Source organism: Bacillus rossius, chromosome 1, assembly GCF_032445375.1.
Source record: "Bacillus rossius redtenbacheri isolate Brsri chromosome 1, Brsri_v3, whole genome shotgun sequence".
Classification (NCBI taxonomy): Eukaryota; Metazoa; Arthropoda; class Insecta; order Phasmatodea; family Bacillidae; genus Bacillus; species Bacillus rossius.
This window is the reverse complement of record NC_086330.1, coordinates 73,598,090-73,617,708: the sequence shown is the minus strand read 5'-3', so window position 1 is coordinate 73,617,708 and position 19,619 is coordinate 73,598,090. Positions and strand designations below refer to the sequence as shown.

The following is a 19,619-nucleotide window of genomic DNA, read 5'->3' as shown; positions in this document are numbered from 1 at the left end:
GGTTACATGGAAAGCAAAGCTTTGACTAAAAATTCTTTTAAGAAAGGGGGAAAAGTGGATGTGGAGCAACTCTTACATGCAGTTTCTACAAATTATGGAACATTTGTGAATCTTTGTCTTCAAACTGTTTCGACACCAACAAACAATGTTGACAGTGAAAGACTTTTATGTTTTATCCCATTACAATAATGTTGTAACAGACAGGAGAACAAAACTCAAGAAAGTATGCTGAACTTTTCACAGCACCTTCATTTCAGTTTGAGAACTGTCCCTAATAATTTAAAATATTAATGGAGTTTTTAGTATTAACACAGAAATGCTTCAATCGAATGTGTTTATTTAAAATTACATATTTGTGCTATTTGTAAGTATTTGTATAGGTACTTAAATACTTTTTTTCTTTTTTTTTTAACAATTAAGAGCATTATTAAGTGTTGAATACCTTAATGAAAATGCTAATTCCACAGAAATAGATGCTAATTTGTAAAATAGATGCAATTTTTTCCAGCCCCTTTTTATTAGTTCCAAGAACACTGTTTCTTGTTTTGATGTTTTATATTTATGCAAAATAATTTACAAATAAAAACTATAACAAAGAAGATGTAAAAATCTAAAACAATATAATATTTACTCTAGACATTGCATTAAAAAAAAGTTTACCTGTACTTTTTATTTTCATATTTATAACCATCTCTTTAACTAAGGAACATTACAGGAAAAAAAATTATGTTTTGGTAGAAGTTTTTTTGTTTAATTATGTAGTATTATTATACAAACAAATTTTGTTTGTTAAATTGTTAAAGCAGTTAATCAAATGAATTGTTTTTGATATGTATTTATTTGACGTGTTTCAAATTTTTTTGACCAAAGAAAAAAATCCACTATTTTTAATGACTATATTTTATTTTTTATAACACCATATAATTATTGGCTCTATACATCAGTATGGACTGATAAGAATTTGCTGGCTAAGTTAAATCTTTGTGTAATATGTGACTTGATGTTTTTAATTTTGTGGCACTTTTTGTTGCCCATGAAGGATGTGTAAAACTGTGGGTAAGAATTTTGTATCTTGTGATGGCTAAGAAAACAAGAGTGGATTTAAATTTATGTGTAATCTCTTTATAATTGGCATTTTAAGAAACTGTTCTCAAATGTGTAGTGGAAGGTAATGTTTATTGTTTGATTTGAAATATTTTTAGAAAATATGGCAAAAATTAGTTTTGAAATCAATTTAAGGCATGTAACTTTTTATCCTGCCCTTCGTTGTAGATTAGAACAAAGATGTCCAAGTTACGTTTGATATGCAGGTCATTTAATGATTCCTCAGTTTAATTGTTTTTCTGCATGACAAGCTTTATGATTCTGAACATGATCTATGAACATTTAATTTACATCACCCTTCCTTCATTAATGTAATAAAAGGGTTTTGCTGAAGTATGTCTAGGTAGCCAAAAATTTCTGAAGGTGTGGGAGATGGTTATTTAGTTGATGACAAACAAACATTCGTGATTTCAGTTTACGAGACAGCCATTTAGAGACGTTTCTGGCTCGAAACCTGGTGCCCGGCGACGTTGTGCACCTGAATGTTGGTGATCGTGTGCCAGCGGACATCCGGCTGTTCGAGGTAAATACCTCTCATGGATTTTCTGTTTTGCGAGTGAGTGTTGATGGTTGCATTAACCGTGTAGGTGTCATACCTACGTAGCCCAGCAAGGGGTGGGTTGTGATCCAATCCCAACATCCCTGCATTACCTATGCTTATTTGAGCATCAAGATATTAGTGGCCGGCGTACGTGTGTGAGCTCACTGCTCGTAACTTTACGTTATCCATGTATGTCGCAGGTTTGTTCTACTTGTATTAGACATCAGTTATCATTAATTCATAGATTATTAATCTCTTTGATTTTCTGGACCAAGCGTTGTCAACAGTCTCAAAACATGTAGTGTGTTGATGAGCAAGGTTTACATTGGTGCAATACTCGTGTAAGCCTAATAACTGTTACGCCTCTCCTTAGTGCGCTAATTACTATTAAGTAATTTCTTAGAGAAACTTCTAAGATACAAAAATTTGGAAACGTACTGGAAAGATAAATTTATAATAAAAAGATATGTCAATAATACTTCAGAGGGGCACTAAGGAGGGTGAACAAGAATTTATTACCGCCCCTGTGGGCTTACAGATGGTGGAGAGGATTGTAAGGCTTATAAATGAGAAGTCGAGGGTTGGTTGGCGAGCTATTAAATTTTTTCTGATTAAAAATTGATTTTCTATTTTATTTTGACAGTGCTTTCATAATTTTTATATGGTTTGCATATTTCAAATTTAAGACAACATTATTAAAAAAAAGGTGAAAAAACAATTGACAATCGGCCCGGCCCTCAATAGGGTTACTTATGAAGGTTAACATATAATTACACAAAATTGTTTCGTTGCATTGGCTAGCACTTGAAATTATAAATTTACAGTTCTGAAATATGAAATAAAACAATAAAATAAAAAAAAATAAAAAAATAAAAACGTCTATAAACTGGCACGGGTCGTAGGTAGACTAGATATATGTTGGCAGTCAAGCATAGTGAGCCGCTGACGACGAGAAGAGGGAGATAGCAAAATTACGAAGGTGTTTCACCGAGTGTTGTGAAACTGTTGGGCCAAAATCCTGATGTGGGATGTTCTAGGACGAACTGGGTTCCAAGGGGTGTTCTCGAACCCGCACTGCAACAAAGGCCATTCTGTACGAATTACCTCGGATGCAGGTGTTAGGTAGGTTGGCGGAATTTGCCACCGGGATTGGTGGAAATGGGGTAAAAACATTAAAAAAACTCACCACTGCGGGGAGAATTCAGCTGCCTGGCTGCCGCCTTGTAGACCGACACGGTAGCACACGGTTGGCTTTGAAAACCATGATGGATACGAAGAAAGTAAACAAAAAAAAACACACTGATAAAGATTTGGCCCGGCCGTACACTGGGCTGAATAAAATGGCAGGCAGCAAAGAATTTTAAGTAAAAAAAATTAAAAAATGTGCCTATAATGCACATGATTGGCACATAACACAGACATTAAATCTGATCCCAACAAACGGAAACACTGATGCAAGTTGCTGTCAAACATTTTCACATAGAAAAACAGTCACTTAACCAGTTTATAAGAAAATGAAAGTAATCTCTGTAGCTCGTTTTGATTGTATGTTCAAGAGCAGGTCGTCTTCGACTATATTAATAATGAACTTAATCTCTCCCAAGTACACATTGTCAAACTTTGTGCAAAATACAATACATATGCTTCATTTCATATCTCAGTTCTTGAAAACGACTTCACAGTCTTAATAACACTGTTTTATGGCCTAATGGCGCCTTATAAAGTATGAACCCGTTCTTCTGCAAACTGCATCCTGAGCAAATGGCCTCTAATTCGTCTAATATAGAACATGTAAATGCAAGCCGTCTCCATCTAAAACAACAGCCTCTTTGCTTACAAAGGTGCCAGAGGAGCGGTGTAATTTCACATATGTCTAATGCTCAACTCTGTGCTGTAAATTTGAAATAATTGGCATAAAATTTTTCATCTAAATTCCCTAATATTAACTTTGTTAACCCATTAATTGTTAATCCTGATCAAATCTTTCCTACTAGAGTCTCGTGACTTTCCCAGCCCCGCACCCGATAGCCTGGTGTGATTTCGTCAAGCAGGTATTAGAGATCATTTTTCTTCCCGTCTCGGGCCACGAAAGCGACGAGTAACACTGCTTTTCTCAGCGTTCTCCCAGGGCAGTCTACTTCCCAGAACTTAGCTTAGGTTAGCAGCTCCAGTCATGCCCCATTCTAATGTTCCAGGGCTGTCGGGCACATTTAGACGCTCACTCTAACACTTTTCTCACAAGCCAGCAGATCCCCCCTCCATCTTTTCCAGTAACTCCACTGAGGGCATCGACCAGGATCTTTAACCTCCACTCCCAGTGAGCCTAAATCAAGGTCTTCTTGGCCGGCGAATGGCCTGCCTTCGCCATCTCGTGGCGAAAATGACAACCAACTTAACTTTAGTTCTGCGAACTCTAGCGGCCGCCGTCTCACCTCTCTCTAGTTCCCTCTTAGCCCGACAGAGCACCAACCAGTTGGTCCCATATTGGCCAGACTTATGCTAGCCCCTCTTACAGGACTTGTGTGAACTAACCCCAAGTCTGTTTCACCTGTACCCCGACGGAGCGTGCTTCCTTTCAGAGCGCGAGTGACTTCTGATGCCCCTTAAATTAGGCTACCAGCCACCTTTGTTATTTTTTTCTTTTGGTAGGCGGAGCAATCTCTCACTCGCCGTCACCTCCAACCAATCAGAGGCGAGTTCCCCCACTTCCTAGGCCCCCGGGCCCGGAGCCCATGTTTTAACTACTTGCAGCCCTTTGGATTGATTGATTCGTCTTTCTGTCGTCACTGTGGTCGCTTCTCTGTGGAGCTTCTCGCCCGCGTCTCTATTCGGAAGCAATCTCACCGTAACTAACTTAAGGGATGTGATCCCATAGAGTCCAGGAGTGATCCCTAAGTTTCTTTAATTCTCTCAATTTCGCTTGTCGCTTCAGTTCGGATTACTAGGTAATCTCGTAGCATGACTCGCGCGTGGCTACCGCGTACTACTGCGTCCTTGGAGGGAGTGATTTTTATCATTCCACCCCCAGAATGGTAAGTGAAAAATTCTCCGCCATTTTGTCTATAGTTGGCCCTACTTAACTTTTTCCCTGACTTCTCGATTCCCGTTGCTTGTCAACTTAACTTCTATTCTTGGCCACTGGATTCCTCTTTTTTGGTTCCAGTGGGGTCCAAGAAATGGTGCAAGATAAACGGGCCTTCTCTTTCAAAATCTTTATTGTTTATAATAAATATATTTGACTTTGTAAGACTCGAAAGTACTTAGACTCGTTCTAATGTATTTATAGGATAAGAACAAAAGAACGAATCATTTAGTTTAATTTGTGGGCGCCAACAACTTCTACGAAGTTGTAATACTGAATAAACATTACAATTACTTAGATTTTAATTAATGTTTACTACACACCATTAATTAAAATTTCTTTTTAATGTTGTCCTGACTATTCAGTAGGTAGAGCTGGGTATGTCGTGGAAAAATTCGTAAAATCCTTAGGTTAGCTTATATACAACGATTTGTGAACTTTAACTCAAGTTGTCCATAACTTCAGCAATCTGGTATGGTGTAAAGATTTTGTAATGGGTTTCAAGTGATATTAACTATTCCAGAGTGTCAGTTTTTGCAAGCTAGTAAATGTTGTACAATTCCTTTATCAATATCTGACCGACCTGTTAGTATAGTTCAGTGGTAACGAACTATGCGTTACGATGTCTGTCTTCTTTAAACAGGACCTCAGCAATGGATATTCTGCGTCTTTATCCTTGGCACGCCCCTCCGCTGTTTTGGGTCTTCGTCCTGGGAACGCCTCGTAGTAATTCGTCGTCTTCGTCCTGGGAACGCCTATCGATGTTTCCAAGCCTTCGTCCTGGAAACGCCTCTAGTTGACCATCTTCGTCCTGGGAACGCCTATCGTTGATCGTCTTCGTCCTGGGAACGTCTCTCGTCGTTTCCGTATGGTCTCGTACAGTTGAATATTCCAAATATTTCTTTCTTCGTCCTGGGAACGCCTTAATATTATTTCAAATCTTCGTAGTTTATATTCGTAGTCTTCATCCTGGGATCGCCTCGTAGTACTCAAAATCTTCTTACAAATAATAATTCTTCTTTAGTTCAATAAATCTCTTCAAATTATCAATATCATTCATGTTTACTATCATTCTTCAAAGTATTCCAATAATTATAATTTCAATTTCTGCAGTCATAAAATGTCACGTCTTTCCTATCCGAAGGTTACTATATCAATTCCTTTTCGTTTTTCTCAATTCCTTCCAAACAACTTTTACTTTCTAGCAATAGTTTTTGTTAAATCTTTTCCACCAATACCAGATTGTTTTACAAAATATTCGTCATATAATATTACATGTGAACTTTGAAAATACCATTCTTATTCGTTAAACAAAATATATCATTACTTGAGCAAAGAAGTTTTACATTCAAAGATATAAATACAAATTACTGACTTATGGTTCATAGAGAAATAAAATGTGTCCTGAAGTGAAATTATAAAATATGCTACATTAATTTTGTTCATCCATCTTGTTATATGAAATTGACAAGTTCAACCTTTATAAAGAGTTCAGATTTTTCTCCTGCTCAAACAAATCATGAAATTCACACAAATGTTTACCCTTCCCTTTGGAATGGACATGAATTCTATGCATCTCTCCCAGTTCTAGTCACCGCCAGTGATCAGATATTGTTAAATCAGAATTTACATAGGCTAACAACCTTAAAACTATGCTTGTTAAAGTATTTATGTTAGTTTTTGTTTAAGCTTGATTATGTCAAAGGAAAATGATAGCTTTATATTACACATAAAATTAATAATTGGTTTGTAATTGATAAGTTTTGATGGTCGGGTCCCAATTAACATTGGTCTGAGTAAATTTGCCATTTCTGTAACTATCAAAAGAAAATAATGAAAACTATAATTAACATTAATAAGGGTAAGCTTTAAGCAAACCTCTTCGTTTTTTTAAAATATTTATTTCTTCAAATACGATCCATTTTCTACTTCTTATTGTGAGAAGTAACTTTCCTTTTTTTATGTTTCTTCCTTGTGTACCTCTGAATATACTGTAGTGTCTTTCGCCCACTTAAAGCAGCTTCCAGAATATTATAATAAAATTAATATAAAGCTTTCTTTAACTACACAAGGGCAGTAACAGATGGTAGCAGAGCATGGTTTGCTTATAAGCATACCCTAGTATTATAGTTTTACTCAAAAAAATTATTAAAATTGTAGTTTATAAGTTAAAATCTCTACGTAAACTTTAAACTGGCAGATAGTATTTTCACCTCGTGATACTAAATTTTACTCCTTAAAAATTTTCTACTTATCAAAAAAATAGTCTTCAGCTCTGCCCCTTGATTTGGCGGTTTCTTCCCTATCCAGTAGGCGTTATAAATGTTTACTCAATCAACACCCGGCTTATAGGACGTCAACATTTTAAGATCAGAAGACAAAATTTAGTTCAGTCTCTCTCGCAGGCCATTGCTAGACTTCGGGGGCGCAGGCTAGTCACTCACAGCTGCTGCACGAAGTGCCTTATCGCGCATGTTTCCTGTCTCCCCCCCTCCTCCATGACCCTGAGGGCTGAGTCAGTAGACTACTTTAGCTGCCGCCACCAGCTATCTTGCACGTGATAACACGTGGCTACACACACGCATACACTTCTCCCCCCCCTCCCCCTTTTTCCCCAGGCTATCAGCTGTGCGGACATTAACATTTGTGTTTCGCGCGAGCGAAACAAAATATAAGTACTCCCACTATAAGTACTCCTCCCGCTGATTGTGGTAAGTCAGGGTGCGACCAACTCCCTAAAATTCCCTGTAAAAGCAGGTTAATAGAATAATTTAAGAGTGTTCTTGCATATGCATAGTGATTAAGTTTAAAGTTAAGTATAGCTTTAATTCCTAGTATATTCTGACAACTCTAGCTGTCAGCAGAGTTTTACTTGTACAGTTAAAAGTGTGTATATATATAATATATGTTATATATATTATATATAATATATATATTATATATATAATATATTATAGGATATATATATTATATATATATAAATAAAATATTATATATATATATGTTGTTTTATCTAGCATGTGTTTACTTCAACTGACGTACCGGGGATTCTAAAAATTTAGTTTTTGTATGATGAACTTGCACATGTTTACCTCTGTCACTAAATTTTTGTCAAGTTGTATACACGTTATCATTATCGCAGTTTCTTACAGACTTTCGAACTGTAAACATGGCGAGTAAATGATAATATTTGTGTATTGACAAAAAAGTTATACTAATACGCTCAATAGAGGCGGGAGAAAAGATCAGTGATGTTGGAAGACGCTTTGGATTTAGCCGCTCTACCGTGTCTACAATATGGAAAAACAAATAAAAAATTTTGCAAGCAGAGGAGGATTGAAAATCTGCTAAGAAATTAAAGAATCCTCAATACGAAGTTCTGGATCAAGTGATGCTATCATGGTTTTATAGACATTTAAAATGTGTACTATATTAGTAAATACATATTATTATAGAATAGTATAATTATATCTATTATTTCTCTCCATTTAACGACCACTCTCTATAACGCTGGAAAATGCTCAGTCCGTTAAGTGTCGTTATATAGAGTTACACTGTATATATCTTTCACAACATGATTACTCCAGAATATCTTTTAAAAGAAGTGTTAATGTATGAACCCTCTTTTCGTGGGTAACCTACCTAAGGTGATGTCCAGACACTGAGGAAAAGACTCAGAGCTGCCTGTGATGAGCAAATAGTACCATCAGTGGCAAATTTGACATTGGATCCTTTAAATGAATTTAATGTAGTATGTAGTAAATTTCAAGACATCGTCACCTACACGAATAGCTTGCACACAGAGACAATAAAGCAAACATTCTACGCATGTTAACACGACTCGTTCATGTGACCACAAGGTTTACCAATCTCGTGATCTTCTCCACCAACAAATTGAATGGTGTTTACAGGCTTGAAATTGAAAATGCAGAAAACAAATTCCAGCCCTCACATATCGGCTGAGAGCGTAGTTAAACTCAATGCAGCGGGCACATTTCGAACCTGCAGACCAGATCTCCAGTGCCCAGGAACCAATCTCTACCACGACCATGATACCTGTAGACCATTCAAGGCCATCATCTCCTCCCGTTCCAAAAACAGACCCACAGGCACTGACATCCGACATTAACCTGGCATCTCACTTACCAACATCAACTTTTCTTTCTTCATTACCCCTTCAATTCCTGCACACCCTGTCATTACCTACTCCCACCTGCCCTCCAAACTTCCCCTCCGCGACCGTTATGGCGCCGGTATCCAACCCTATCGCCAAAGTAACCTACACTAGCCCCATGCCGGAGGTCACATCTCACCCCTCCCAACCAATGTACCTTCCCTTCACAGCGGCAGCCACCTACAAGCCCTACCATCAATTTCAGTCAGCTTTCTCATCTCTCCAAACTACTCCCGATCTGCACCTTTCTCCTCTGGTCTTTGACCTACCACTCTCCCAGTCCTTCCCATACACCTTGGCAGCATCTGTGTCACAATCAGTGACTGTGCCACCAATTTCGAAGGTCGCATCTGCAGCTGCCACAAGTCAGTCCTTCAACCACCTACCTACCATTGGCACCTACAGTCTACCATCCACGAATCCAACCCCATCCCTCACAGCCACAGAGCATGGACCCCACCCTGGTGCAAACCCAGGCACCCAGACCTGCAGCACAGCAATGTGACTCAGGTCTATGGAAAAATTTCCCACCCCATATCCAGTTTCCCAGAGACTAATGGGTTAGAACCTACAAAATTAATTAAATTCCTATGTCACTTGCTTAAATTACACCAAAATGGTAACATACCCGATAAACAGCTGTTCGAGGTAATTTCCCCTTTAATGCAGCTGCCACAGAGTGAGCGAACTTCCATGGCGATAGAAAATAACCTGATCTTTGACCAGTATCATGCTGATCTGCTGAGTTTCTTTATTCCAGCCCGAATGCTCACGAATTTGAGGTTATATTGGTATAACAGACTGCAGAAAAAGAACAAAGCCTTGACACTATGTGTCAGAGATAAAAGAGGCCGTGTAATTCCTCCGTCTCAGCGTATCAGAGAGAGAGAGAGAGAGCGAGAGAGAGCGAGAGAGAGAGAGAGAGAGCGAGAGATAGAGAGCACGAGAGAGAGAGAGAGAGAGCGTGAGAGAGAGAGAGCGTGAGAGAGAGAGCGCGAGAGAGAGAGAGCGTGAGAGAGAGAGCGCGAGAGAGAGAGAGCACGAACTATTGTTGACAGCATTAATCCAGCAGAGCGCTCACGATCACAAACTTTTGCAGAATTGAATCCGCTTTGCATTCACAATACCAGTGTAGAGTTCACTGATTTCCAACGAAACCAGTAATCATTGCCTACTGCCCAATCGAACCCTAAAGCTGGTATGAAAACAAGAGTAAACACACTCAACCACAACATCCAAATTTCTCTAACAACTTCCGGCCTACTAAGCCTAATTACAAAAATGAACAAATTCCCGGTTGCACATATTGTCACAGATTAGGCCATAGAAGATTGTTGGAGTAAAAACAGACAACAAAAGATTTCCCACCCAAAAAAACCAGTAAGGAAGTGGCTCCGAAAACAGTTTTCTGGGTCACCTAACGCGAACACACAATTTAATCACTCATTCAGATTCGCATCCGAACCTATAAGTGACCTGTCCACAAACACTAACATAAAATTTTGTAAACGGAAAATACCTGACACCACAAAATTTTCCAGAAAACACAAAAACAGAAAACTGAAAATTACACAACAAAACAAAAAGGCCGTAAATGGTCGATAAGTGAAAAATTCTCTAGTCCCCACACAGCATTGCAACACAGGTATGAATCCTAAAATACCAGGCAAAAGGAACTGTCACAATATTTTTGCAAATCTACCCACAGTTTTATCCTATGTTAACACTTCAATCAGTATTCACAGAATACCAGGACTAATCGACACCGGCTCTGTCCATATCTTTATCTCAGGACATCTGCTTACGATTTTGCAACAAGACAAGTTATTTTGGAAAACCGAACAACCATTGAAATTGAACACAGTTGCTTTCATTAAAATTAAAATTGATTTGTTTTTTGGACTTTCTCCTTTCTAGTATCGCACGATTTAGCAACTGATCTCATTTTCGGATCCGTTTTCATCAAAACAGGCTTGATAATTGATCTGCAAGTAGGAAATTTCATATTTAAATTTAATAAACAAGTTATTATTTCTTTTGTGTCTTCTGAAGGAAAGTATCAGAGTACCATTAACACAATTGAGGCTGAACTGAGGATGGAGATGAGTTGTTCTTGAACCACCTCAACACAGCCTAGAGAAAAACAATAGAAAATTTATGTCATAATTATTTAGACGTTTTGACAAAATAACTAGGGCGCACACATTTAGTGCAATATGAGATAAAACTTTTGGACAAATCTCCAGTAAAATCTTATCCTTATTAACTATTAGGCCCTAAGATGCAAGTTATGCGCGAACACATACAATGTCTGTTGGACAACGATGTGATCGAACCCTCAACCTACATCTTTGCCCTCTGACATTTTTGGTGCCGAAAAGTCAAGGTCACCAGGTAGTAGTTGACTATAGAAAGGTCAACTGACATAGAAATAGAGATGATGCCCTTACCAGATTTAAATTCACTTGTCATTGGTTCACCAAACCCAAACTCTTTAGTGTTCGATCTTAACTCTGTTAATCACCAGATACCACTAACTCCATCACCTGGTTTTGCGTGGAATTTGTACCATCAGCTTGTCAGTCAGCCAAGCTTGCCTATCGTTGGAGTGGCTCTTGGCAAATCCAACGCTTTGTAACACCAGTAACGGTTGCACTAGCCGACCCCAGTTCTGGTGCCTATGTTACACGTGTACACATTTCTCACCTGAAGAAAGTGCACCCTAACATGAAATAGGGGTCCATTTCTTCCCTCCTAATCAAGGAGTGGTAATCTAAACTACGGCATGCCATTCTCAACTCTTAGTGTTGAAAACGTAAACAAGAAATCCTAGGTCTTAATTATAAGTAATAAAAATCCTTGGTACTAGTTTGTAAGAGTGCTAGCACAACATGTTAAAAATAAGATGTTACCATAAGAGTTTTATATTAAGATGATTTTCACTACGATGTTCTATAGTAAAATTTTAGTTTAAGTGGTACCACTTAGTCATTAAGCTTGTTGGTAAATCATTACCACATACTTTAGTATGTAAGTTAACCTTGATATGAAATAGTTCAATTAAGCTATCTGTATAAAGAATAAGTACGTGTTTTACCTGTACTTCCTCTCTTCCTCATTCATTGTGTTCCGGGGTAGTTTCACTATCATAAGGTTTCTTTTGGCACACCTATACGTTTGATATGTCCCCTAATTTAATGAAAGTGACTTTATAAGTGTGTATGTTTATACATGTGGGTCAGCCATCTTCCTGTGAAAATTTTGTTTCATGATGTGCGTGCATCGTGAAAATTTACTCATAATTTTTTTCATAATGCACCTAAAGAAGTAAATTTCAAAAATCAATCATGCTATAATTGAGGGAAAAAAGTTTCTTTGGAGAACTTAGGAAACAAAATTTTTATCTCTTAACTTGGACTATTCATACAGTAGAAAAATTTAACATGCTAACTTGGCAAGTTATTTTCAAAAATGGCTCATACAATCAGGATTTCAAAATGGAAATTTGTAGTCACAGTATCTAAATTGAAAAAGAAAACTGCCTATAACTCGAAAGCTGCAATTTTTTGTTATTCAGACTGTCATTAATTGACCTATAAACTGTTAACAGCTCGTATGTAGAGTTCTACAACGTCCTATAACTTTACTTGATCACCTCCAGAAAAGGTTTCACATTTTTGCAACTCGGCAACAGGATAAGACAACTGTACCTCCCAACTAGAGACACTGCTGTTTCTCCCTTCTCTTTCTCTCAACCATATGCCTCTTAGGATGATAGAGTTATTAATAAAGGAAATTTGTGCACTACATCCATTTTGGTCATATTACTAAGGGTTTGTTAAAATCAAGCTGAAGTTGCATGCTATATGTATAAAAGAGTAAGAATATACTGTGCACATAATGTGAATTTGTTTGAGTTAATTAAGCTTTACATTCATTAGGTTTGAAATGGATAGCAAGATTCTTTAAACTTAATTTTTTTTAAATGTTTATTGGGGTATTGAGTATGATTATACATTTAACAGAAAACATTTTTTTTTGACATAGTGTTATAGAATTTGTACAACAGCCTGTTTTTAAGATATTTAAAAACATTCGTGGTTAGTGTATGCAATACCTAATTGTAATATGCTCAAATTTTAAAAGTACTTCATAAGTTAATTTTCTATTACATAAGTAATTTTTGTTTTAAAATTTTTGCTTTTTATTTAATAGCTGTGGAATTTAGTTAACTTTCTTAATCTTTCTTACATTGTTCTTATTTAGTGTGTGGTATGCAAAATGTGCTGATGAACACGTACTCAAGCACTCAAAATTGTATCTGTGGTTTTTTTTTCAATGTAGCAAAATATTAAAGTGATCTTCCATTTTGATTTTAATTGAAAAAATAGTATTCGCACACTCCTATGACATAGTAATTTTATTTTAGAATGTTTATTCTCATAATTGAATTTGGATGTTTATATTCGTACTTGAAAATATTTAGTACTGGAAGTTGATTTTTATGGGGAAAATGTCTTGATTGAAATGATAGTGAACACTCTTCTATAGTTGAAAAACAAATTTCCTTTCTTTAATAGTATACACACTTATGAGAAAATAGGTTAATGATTAGCATTCAGTTTTCCTAGAATGAATTATATTGTTACTTTTCAAAGTGGGTGTGTGTGTTTCATAGTTTGAATCACAGGAGTTTCTTAACGTAAAGAGCTAGCTTGTTTCAGGTAACTGTAGCCAGACTATGCTTGTTACAGGCCATAGACTTGTCCATCGACGAGAGCAGCTTCACCGGGGAGACCGAGCCGTGTAACAAGACCACTGCCCCTGTCCTGAAGTCCAATGGCCACTCGTCCATGAAGAACATTGCCTTCATGGGCACGCTGGTGCGGTGCGGCAATGGGAAGGTGAGGCTCTGGCTCACTTATTTCTCTGTGCAACATTTTAATGAGCTTTTTGTTCAGAACATATACCTGAGTCTGATTTCCGGGTGAGAGACCATTTCATCTTCATCTTAATTGTAGTGCTGAATTTTTTAGTACTGCGATTAATAACAGCCGATAGCGATGTTCAGGGACGAATGCAAGGGTTGGTATATACCTGTATATCCCCCTCCATCCCAGAAATCTAAAAAAAAAATCCATCATTTCAACCAGCAGAAGGAAAAATTTTTAATGCAAACAGCAGGCAAAGTAGTTCTATCCCCTCTCCTCACTCTGAAATTTTGCGTACATTTCTGACGATGTTAGGGCAGAGGAAGAATATTTAATAATACCAGTAAAGTACAACTGTGATTTGTTTATCTCTGTTTGCAAGAAACAAGCGGTCAAGTGTCAATGACGGTTCAAAACTGCACATGTGTGCATGTATGCAAACAGTATTGAAATGTACAGTCCACTTGGTTGGTTTCATTCAACGACACACTGTTCTAGCAAGGTCAGTTTGAGGGTGCAAGCTGTGTTTTGAACGCTCCCCGCAGGGCGTCGTGGTGAACACGGGGGAGAAGTCTGAGTTCGGAGAGGTGTTTAAGATGATGCAGGCGGAAGAGGCACCCAAGACTCCTCTTCAGAAGAGCATGGATAACCTGGGCACCCAGCTGTCACTCTACTCCTTCTGCATCATCGTGCTGATCGTGTTGATGGGCTGGGTGCAGGGCAAACCCATCCTGGACATGATGACCATCGGAGTCAGGTGAAACTTGCTTTCTTTGCTTTGTGCTTGCAATGGGGAAGATTTATGTCAAACACCATGGCTGGTTACACTGTATGTCATAACTTATAACTAGAGTCCCGTAAAAGTGGTTTTATTTTTCCTTAAATGGGTTCCGATAAATACTCGCACTACGTGAATTCGCGTCACGCGAGTTCGGCTATGCTAGCAGGCTGGTGGTTATTTTCGTTCAAAACGTGGCGAAGGAACTTGTGTGGATCAGGTAGAAAACATTTGGCTATAAACGAAAGATATAAGAACAATGCTATCCTGAAATGCTGTGTCATGTTTTTGGAGTAGATAATCACAGCGACAGACCGACAGGATGCGCTCGCGCCCTTGCCGTCAGCGATGTTTATTTTGACAGCTCAAGCAATTATCTTTTCCTCGTCCCTTCACAGCGTAAAAAAAGAAGGAAAAAAGACGTTAGAATGCAGATGGAAAAGTAACTGTTTAGTAAAATAAATATATTTACGGCCCTGCTAAATTTTTCTATTCAATAAAATTCGAGGTATTAGTGATTTTTCAGCAGAAACTGCTGTGTGACTAATAAACAAATTGAATCATATAACTTATAAAGTATTTTTTTAAACTGCGAAGGACAGTCGTATAAGCCCATAAAAATATTTATTTTACCGAGAATGGACTGTACAACCTGGCTTTTGCCGCACGCGGTGTGGGAGGGGAGGATGATGCTGACAGTTTCTCACGCAGAAGGTTGAAATAAGGGAGGGAATGTGTTGACATGTTTGTTTGAAAAAGGGGTTGGGGGGGGGGGGGTTGGTTTTTACATGGTTTGTGGCTCTGGGAGGGATGAGCCTTGAAGAATTAGCAGGGGATGGGAGAGGTAAGCGTCGCGCCGCGTCACGTCACGTAATGGCGTCAAGCCGCCGCTACCGCCAGCCTGGCCGAACGAGTTTCTTACGCTCTCTCAGAAGCTACCACAGCGGCTTTTCGTGCGGGCGGGTTAAGATAACATGACAGCTGAGACGGCTTTTCGTGCGATAGTGGACGCGCCGAGCTCGGCTAGACACTGCCCGAGCGGCATTCACACGATGTATCTGACGATGCGGTAACACCCCGAATTCTCTATTGCGACCATTCCGTTTATAAGTCCGTTTTTCCGGAAACCGTGAGGGGTCGCATCAGCGGGATTCTACTGTACTTCTTTTGTTTCAAATTGTCATGATTACGTGACGGTAATACTGTAAATCATTATTTACTTTAGTTACTACAAAGCGGCCATGTTGGAACTTAGAAAAATGGCGATGTGCCTTGAACGTCGTGTTTTACTTGTTTTTCGCGATGTCTTGCATGGGTGGTCTAATTCATTAGCCAGAGTCTAATTATTATCTTTGCTAAAAATACTCAAAATATTAATATCAGTTTTATATCTCGATGCTGTGCGATTTCGGTGTTTTGTCGCGAATTAAGGTAAATTGCGGTGTTATTTCACAATATCGCGATTCGCGAAATTTCCGTTTCTGTACTTATAACGGACAAAAAAAGTTGAATGTGCAAACACATGAAAAACAAGCCAAAATCAGATGTCTTAAGTTAAAAATGTACATATGTAGTACAGAAATTTCTGTGGAAGGAATTAGAAAAATATGATAACATAGATGGGCACAGCAGGCCGACAATAATGAGATGGTTGCCTACAAGAACAGGAATTAAAGACAAACGACCTTGGACAATATAGCAAACCCAACAATGATACTAAACAGATTGAAACCATGGGGGGTGGGACTTGACCACATACGAAGTTGCTCCACAACAGCACATCCAACTCTTATGATTTCTTACATGTAAAAATAACTAACTGCTTGCCTTAGGCTCAATGCAGTGTGTCCAAGTGTTGTGTGTCGACAAGCTCATTCCTCAGTTCACCATGAAAAGTGCCATGGTGGGTCTCGGGGGAAGTCACACTGAAGTAAAAAAAAAAATTGTCTTTTAATATCTTCATATGGAGAAAATACGTACTAGGTCGGATCACATTTGGAAGTAACATGAACTACCAATGACAGATTGTTAAACTTGTGATATAAAATCTAATAATTATATAAGTTGTGCACCTAATGATTGCTTATTAATCCAAAATGATATTAATAAAGTCAACTGGTGCAAACTAAATTTTTGTTAAGCATAATGATAAAAACACATACCTAGATAATATCTTTTACCAGGAAATAACACCCAGTTAAATATGACTATAAATTAGAAAACACCTCAATCTCTAATACCTCATTTATAAAAGATCTTGGCATCATATTAGATTCAACATTATTTATCATAAGCATGTATATTATTTACACTCTACTTCCCGAAGAACTCTTGCTCTAATCAAATAATGTGTTGCAGATTGTGTGTTTATGGTCTATCTTGAAAAACCCTGTACGTTTATACTTATTCAAAAATCTCTACAACTGATATCAGTACTGCCATACAAGGGTATTAATAAATGTCTGGGTTGCAGAATGATTTCATATAATTTTAATATTTAGTTCACTGTTACATTTTGTTTTAGAATTGTAATTATTTTTGTCAACATTTAAAATTCAATTAAATCTTGATTTTCATGCAAGTTTAATAAGTTATATTTCATCCAGTGCTTAGTAATGTAATATTTATAGTAGTGATAGACTGATAGTGTTTATGGAGCTTTTACTTTATAATTACTCATTCCAGCCACAATTGAGTTAACTTTATTTATTATTAACAGTATTAAAGCTACCTTTTATTTAGTCTCAAGTGCCGTAATACTTATTCCATTCACCACCGTGCACTACCTACACACCTGTAATATTAATTGTAACACCATTCTGATATACTGTGGGCTGTAATTGCCAGTATTCATGTATCTGACTTGCCCAACTGTTGGTATTGCAGTACGCAGCGCCAGTTTTCCTCACAGATCTGTTGCTGTTGGGTCAACGATCTTCAAGTGCCCTTGATTCTGCAAAGAGAATTGAGTCATGTCAGATGACGAAGACTGGTATTTTTTGAGGCGTAAGCCTGGCGTGATTCAGTGCATGGTGAAACGTTAACAAAATTGGAGCGAACAGCAACATGAACAATTCTGATTATCCTGCAGATAAAAACATAAATGCAGGTTATCACGTTGATGAGTTGCGACACACCACAGAGGAAATTTATTCTCCAGATATGTTGGAAAACACAGTCAGCTATGGGGAATCCATTGACCATGGAGAATTTATTACAAGCTTTTAATGCACTTTCTACGCAATTGAGAGCATTAGCCTTGCTACCCATTTGCGAAAAATTATCGCTTTAACAGGTCAAAGTGGCTGAAAACAACAGCACATTTTGGCTGACCAGTTAAATGCAGTGAAAACCGAAATCACAGTTTATAAAATAAAAGTTTTAGCTAGTATAGCAACAAAAATTATGGAAGTAACGCAGCATGTCGCCGCACAGAAATCCAGGATACATGGTAAGAGATACAAAATTTGTGTGATTCCATTACAGTTAGAAATGCTCAAGTTGACAAATAGTTCAATGTGCTGCAACAAAGGGTAGATCATATGGAAGCAGCATGTAAAGAGATGGCAAGGCAACAGCAGGTGAACAAATTACATAAGCTAGGTTGGAAACAACTTCATGCATGTAAACCTTGCATTGGATAAGTACGAGAAGAAAACTAATGATGAACTTAGTCTTGCAATCAGAAAATATTCAGAAACTTGAAGGTTATATTCAGAAGGTGCTACTACAAGCTCTTAGCATGCAGCAGACAAGTCTACCAAGTGCACTGCCGACTGGAACACACATTGCATCACCGCAGGTGCATACTGATATCCCATTGCAGAGTGCATGCACTGATAGCCCAGCATTCAGCGTTGAGCATAACCAACGCTTATCCAGGACAGCCAATTTTAGTGTTAAATGCCGCCACAGCACTTAACCATTCTTGAAGGCATCAGGCAGAGGAAATGCCCACGTTTGCAGCAAAATCCGAGGAAATTCCTACACGCATATGAGGAACATTCAACATTTTTTAATTTTACAGATAACAAAAAATGGATATTTCCGAACACTTGCTTTAAAAATATTGCTTTTTATTGGCGAGAAGTACATCAAGATGATGTACAATCTTATGATCACTTCTGCCAATTGTTCCTTTAACAATTTGGGTGTTTGCGAATACAGAAAAATATCCACTCATATTTACATAGCGAGAGATTTGATCTCAAACATAATCAATCACTCAAGTCTAGTGTTGGGCCAATTACTAAAATACGTATACAGATTCCGATTGTATTTTCAATTTGTAAATTTAAGGTTCTATTCTTGAAATCCGATTATGATTCCTTAAATATTTTAATGATGACGTTCAACAGAATAATATATTTAAAAAAATGGTTGATAATTATTTCAAAAATGTAATTCCATTATGTTTCGTTTCCTGTGCATAAAATTACATTATATAAAGATTACATAGTTTAGAAAATCATTTTCATTACTCTCAGTTACTGATACCCTGAATTTCTAGCACAAAGTGGGCCTTCTAAACCTTGCATACAGTTAGATGAAACATATGCTTAAGGAACCGACCGATTCTGAAACTGGAATCGACCCATCACTACTCAAGTCACACATTTTTGACATTTTTTAGAGAACTTGATATTTAAAACTCGTTTTGAGCAAAATAAAGTTTACAGCGGTGATTCTTGAACAACTGCCTGTTCATCATCAATTACAATTGGCTGGCAGAATGTGTGAAAGTCTGTTGGATTTTCTGCAGCAGCTGTTGCTACATGGCTGACTATTTGGACTGGCAGAGCCGCTTGTGAAATAACTGTAGCTAGAAAGGAGAACGGCCTGAAAATCCCAGACAACTGCTTTGCCAACCTTGGGTGCAGCACAGTGGGGGAAACAATATCAACATATCAGATAAGCGTGCATCACAGTACAACATTCTGATATGGTGCTGTGATAAGTCTTGCACACCGGCAGAATCAGTGGTATCTGGTATGGTAACTGCAGTAATA

The 19,619-nt window shown here is 37.7% G+C and overlaps 1 protein-coding gene across 2 annotated transcripts in view; it reads left to right on the top strand.

The window, feature by feature from the left end:
* The window catches only part of LOC134537713 (calcium-transporting ATPase type 2C member 1), a 104,625-nt gene that overhangs the window by 19,676 nt on the left and 65,330 nt on the right, over positions 1–19,619 (top strand). For both annotated transcript variants that reach the window (XM_063378455.1, XM_063378465.1), the window contains exons 5-7: positions 1,519–1,627; positions 13,656–13,805; positions 14,378–14,589. In XM_063378455.1, the coding sequence (XP_063234525.1) occupies positions 1,519–1,627; positions 13,656–13,805; positions 14,378–14,589 (471 nt within the window). The remainder of the gene's footprint in view (positions 1–1,518; positions 1,628–13,655; positions 13,806–14,377; positions 14,590–19,619) is intronic.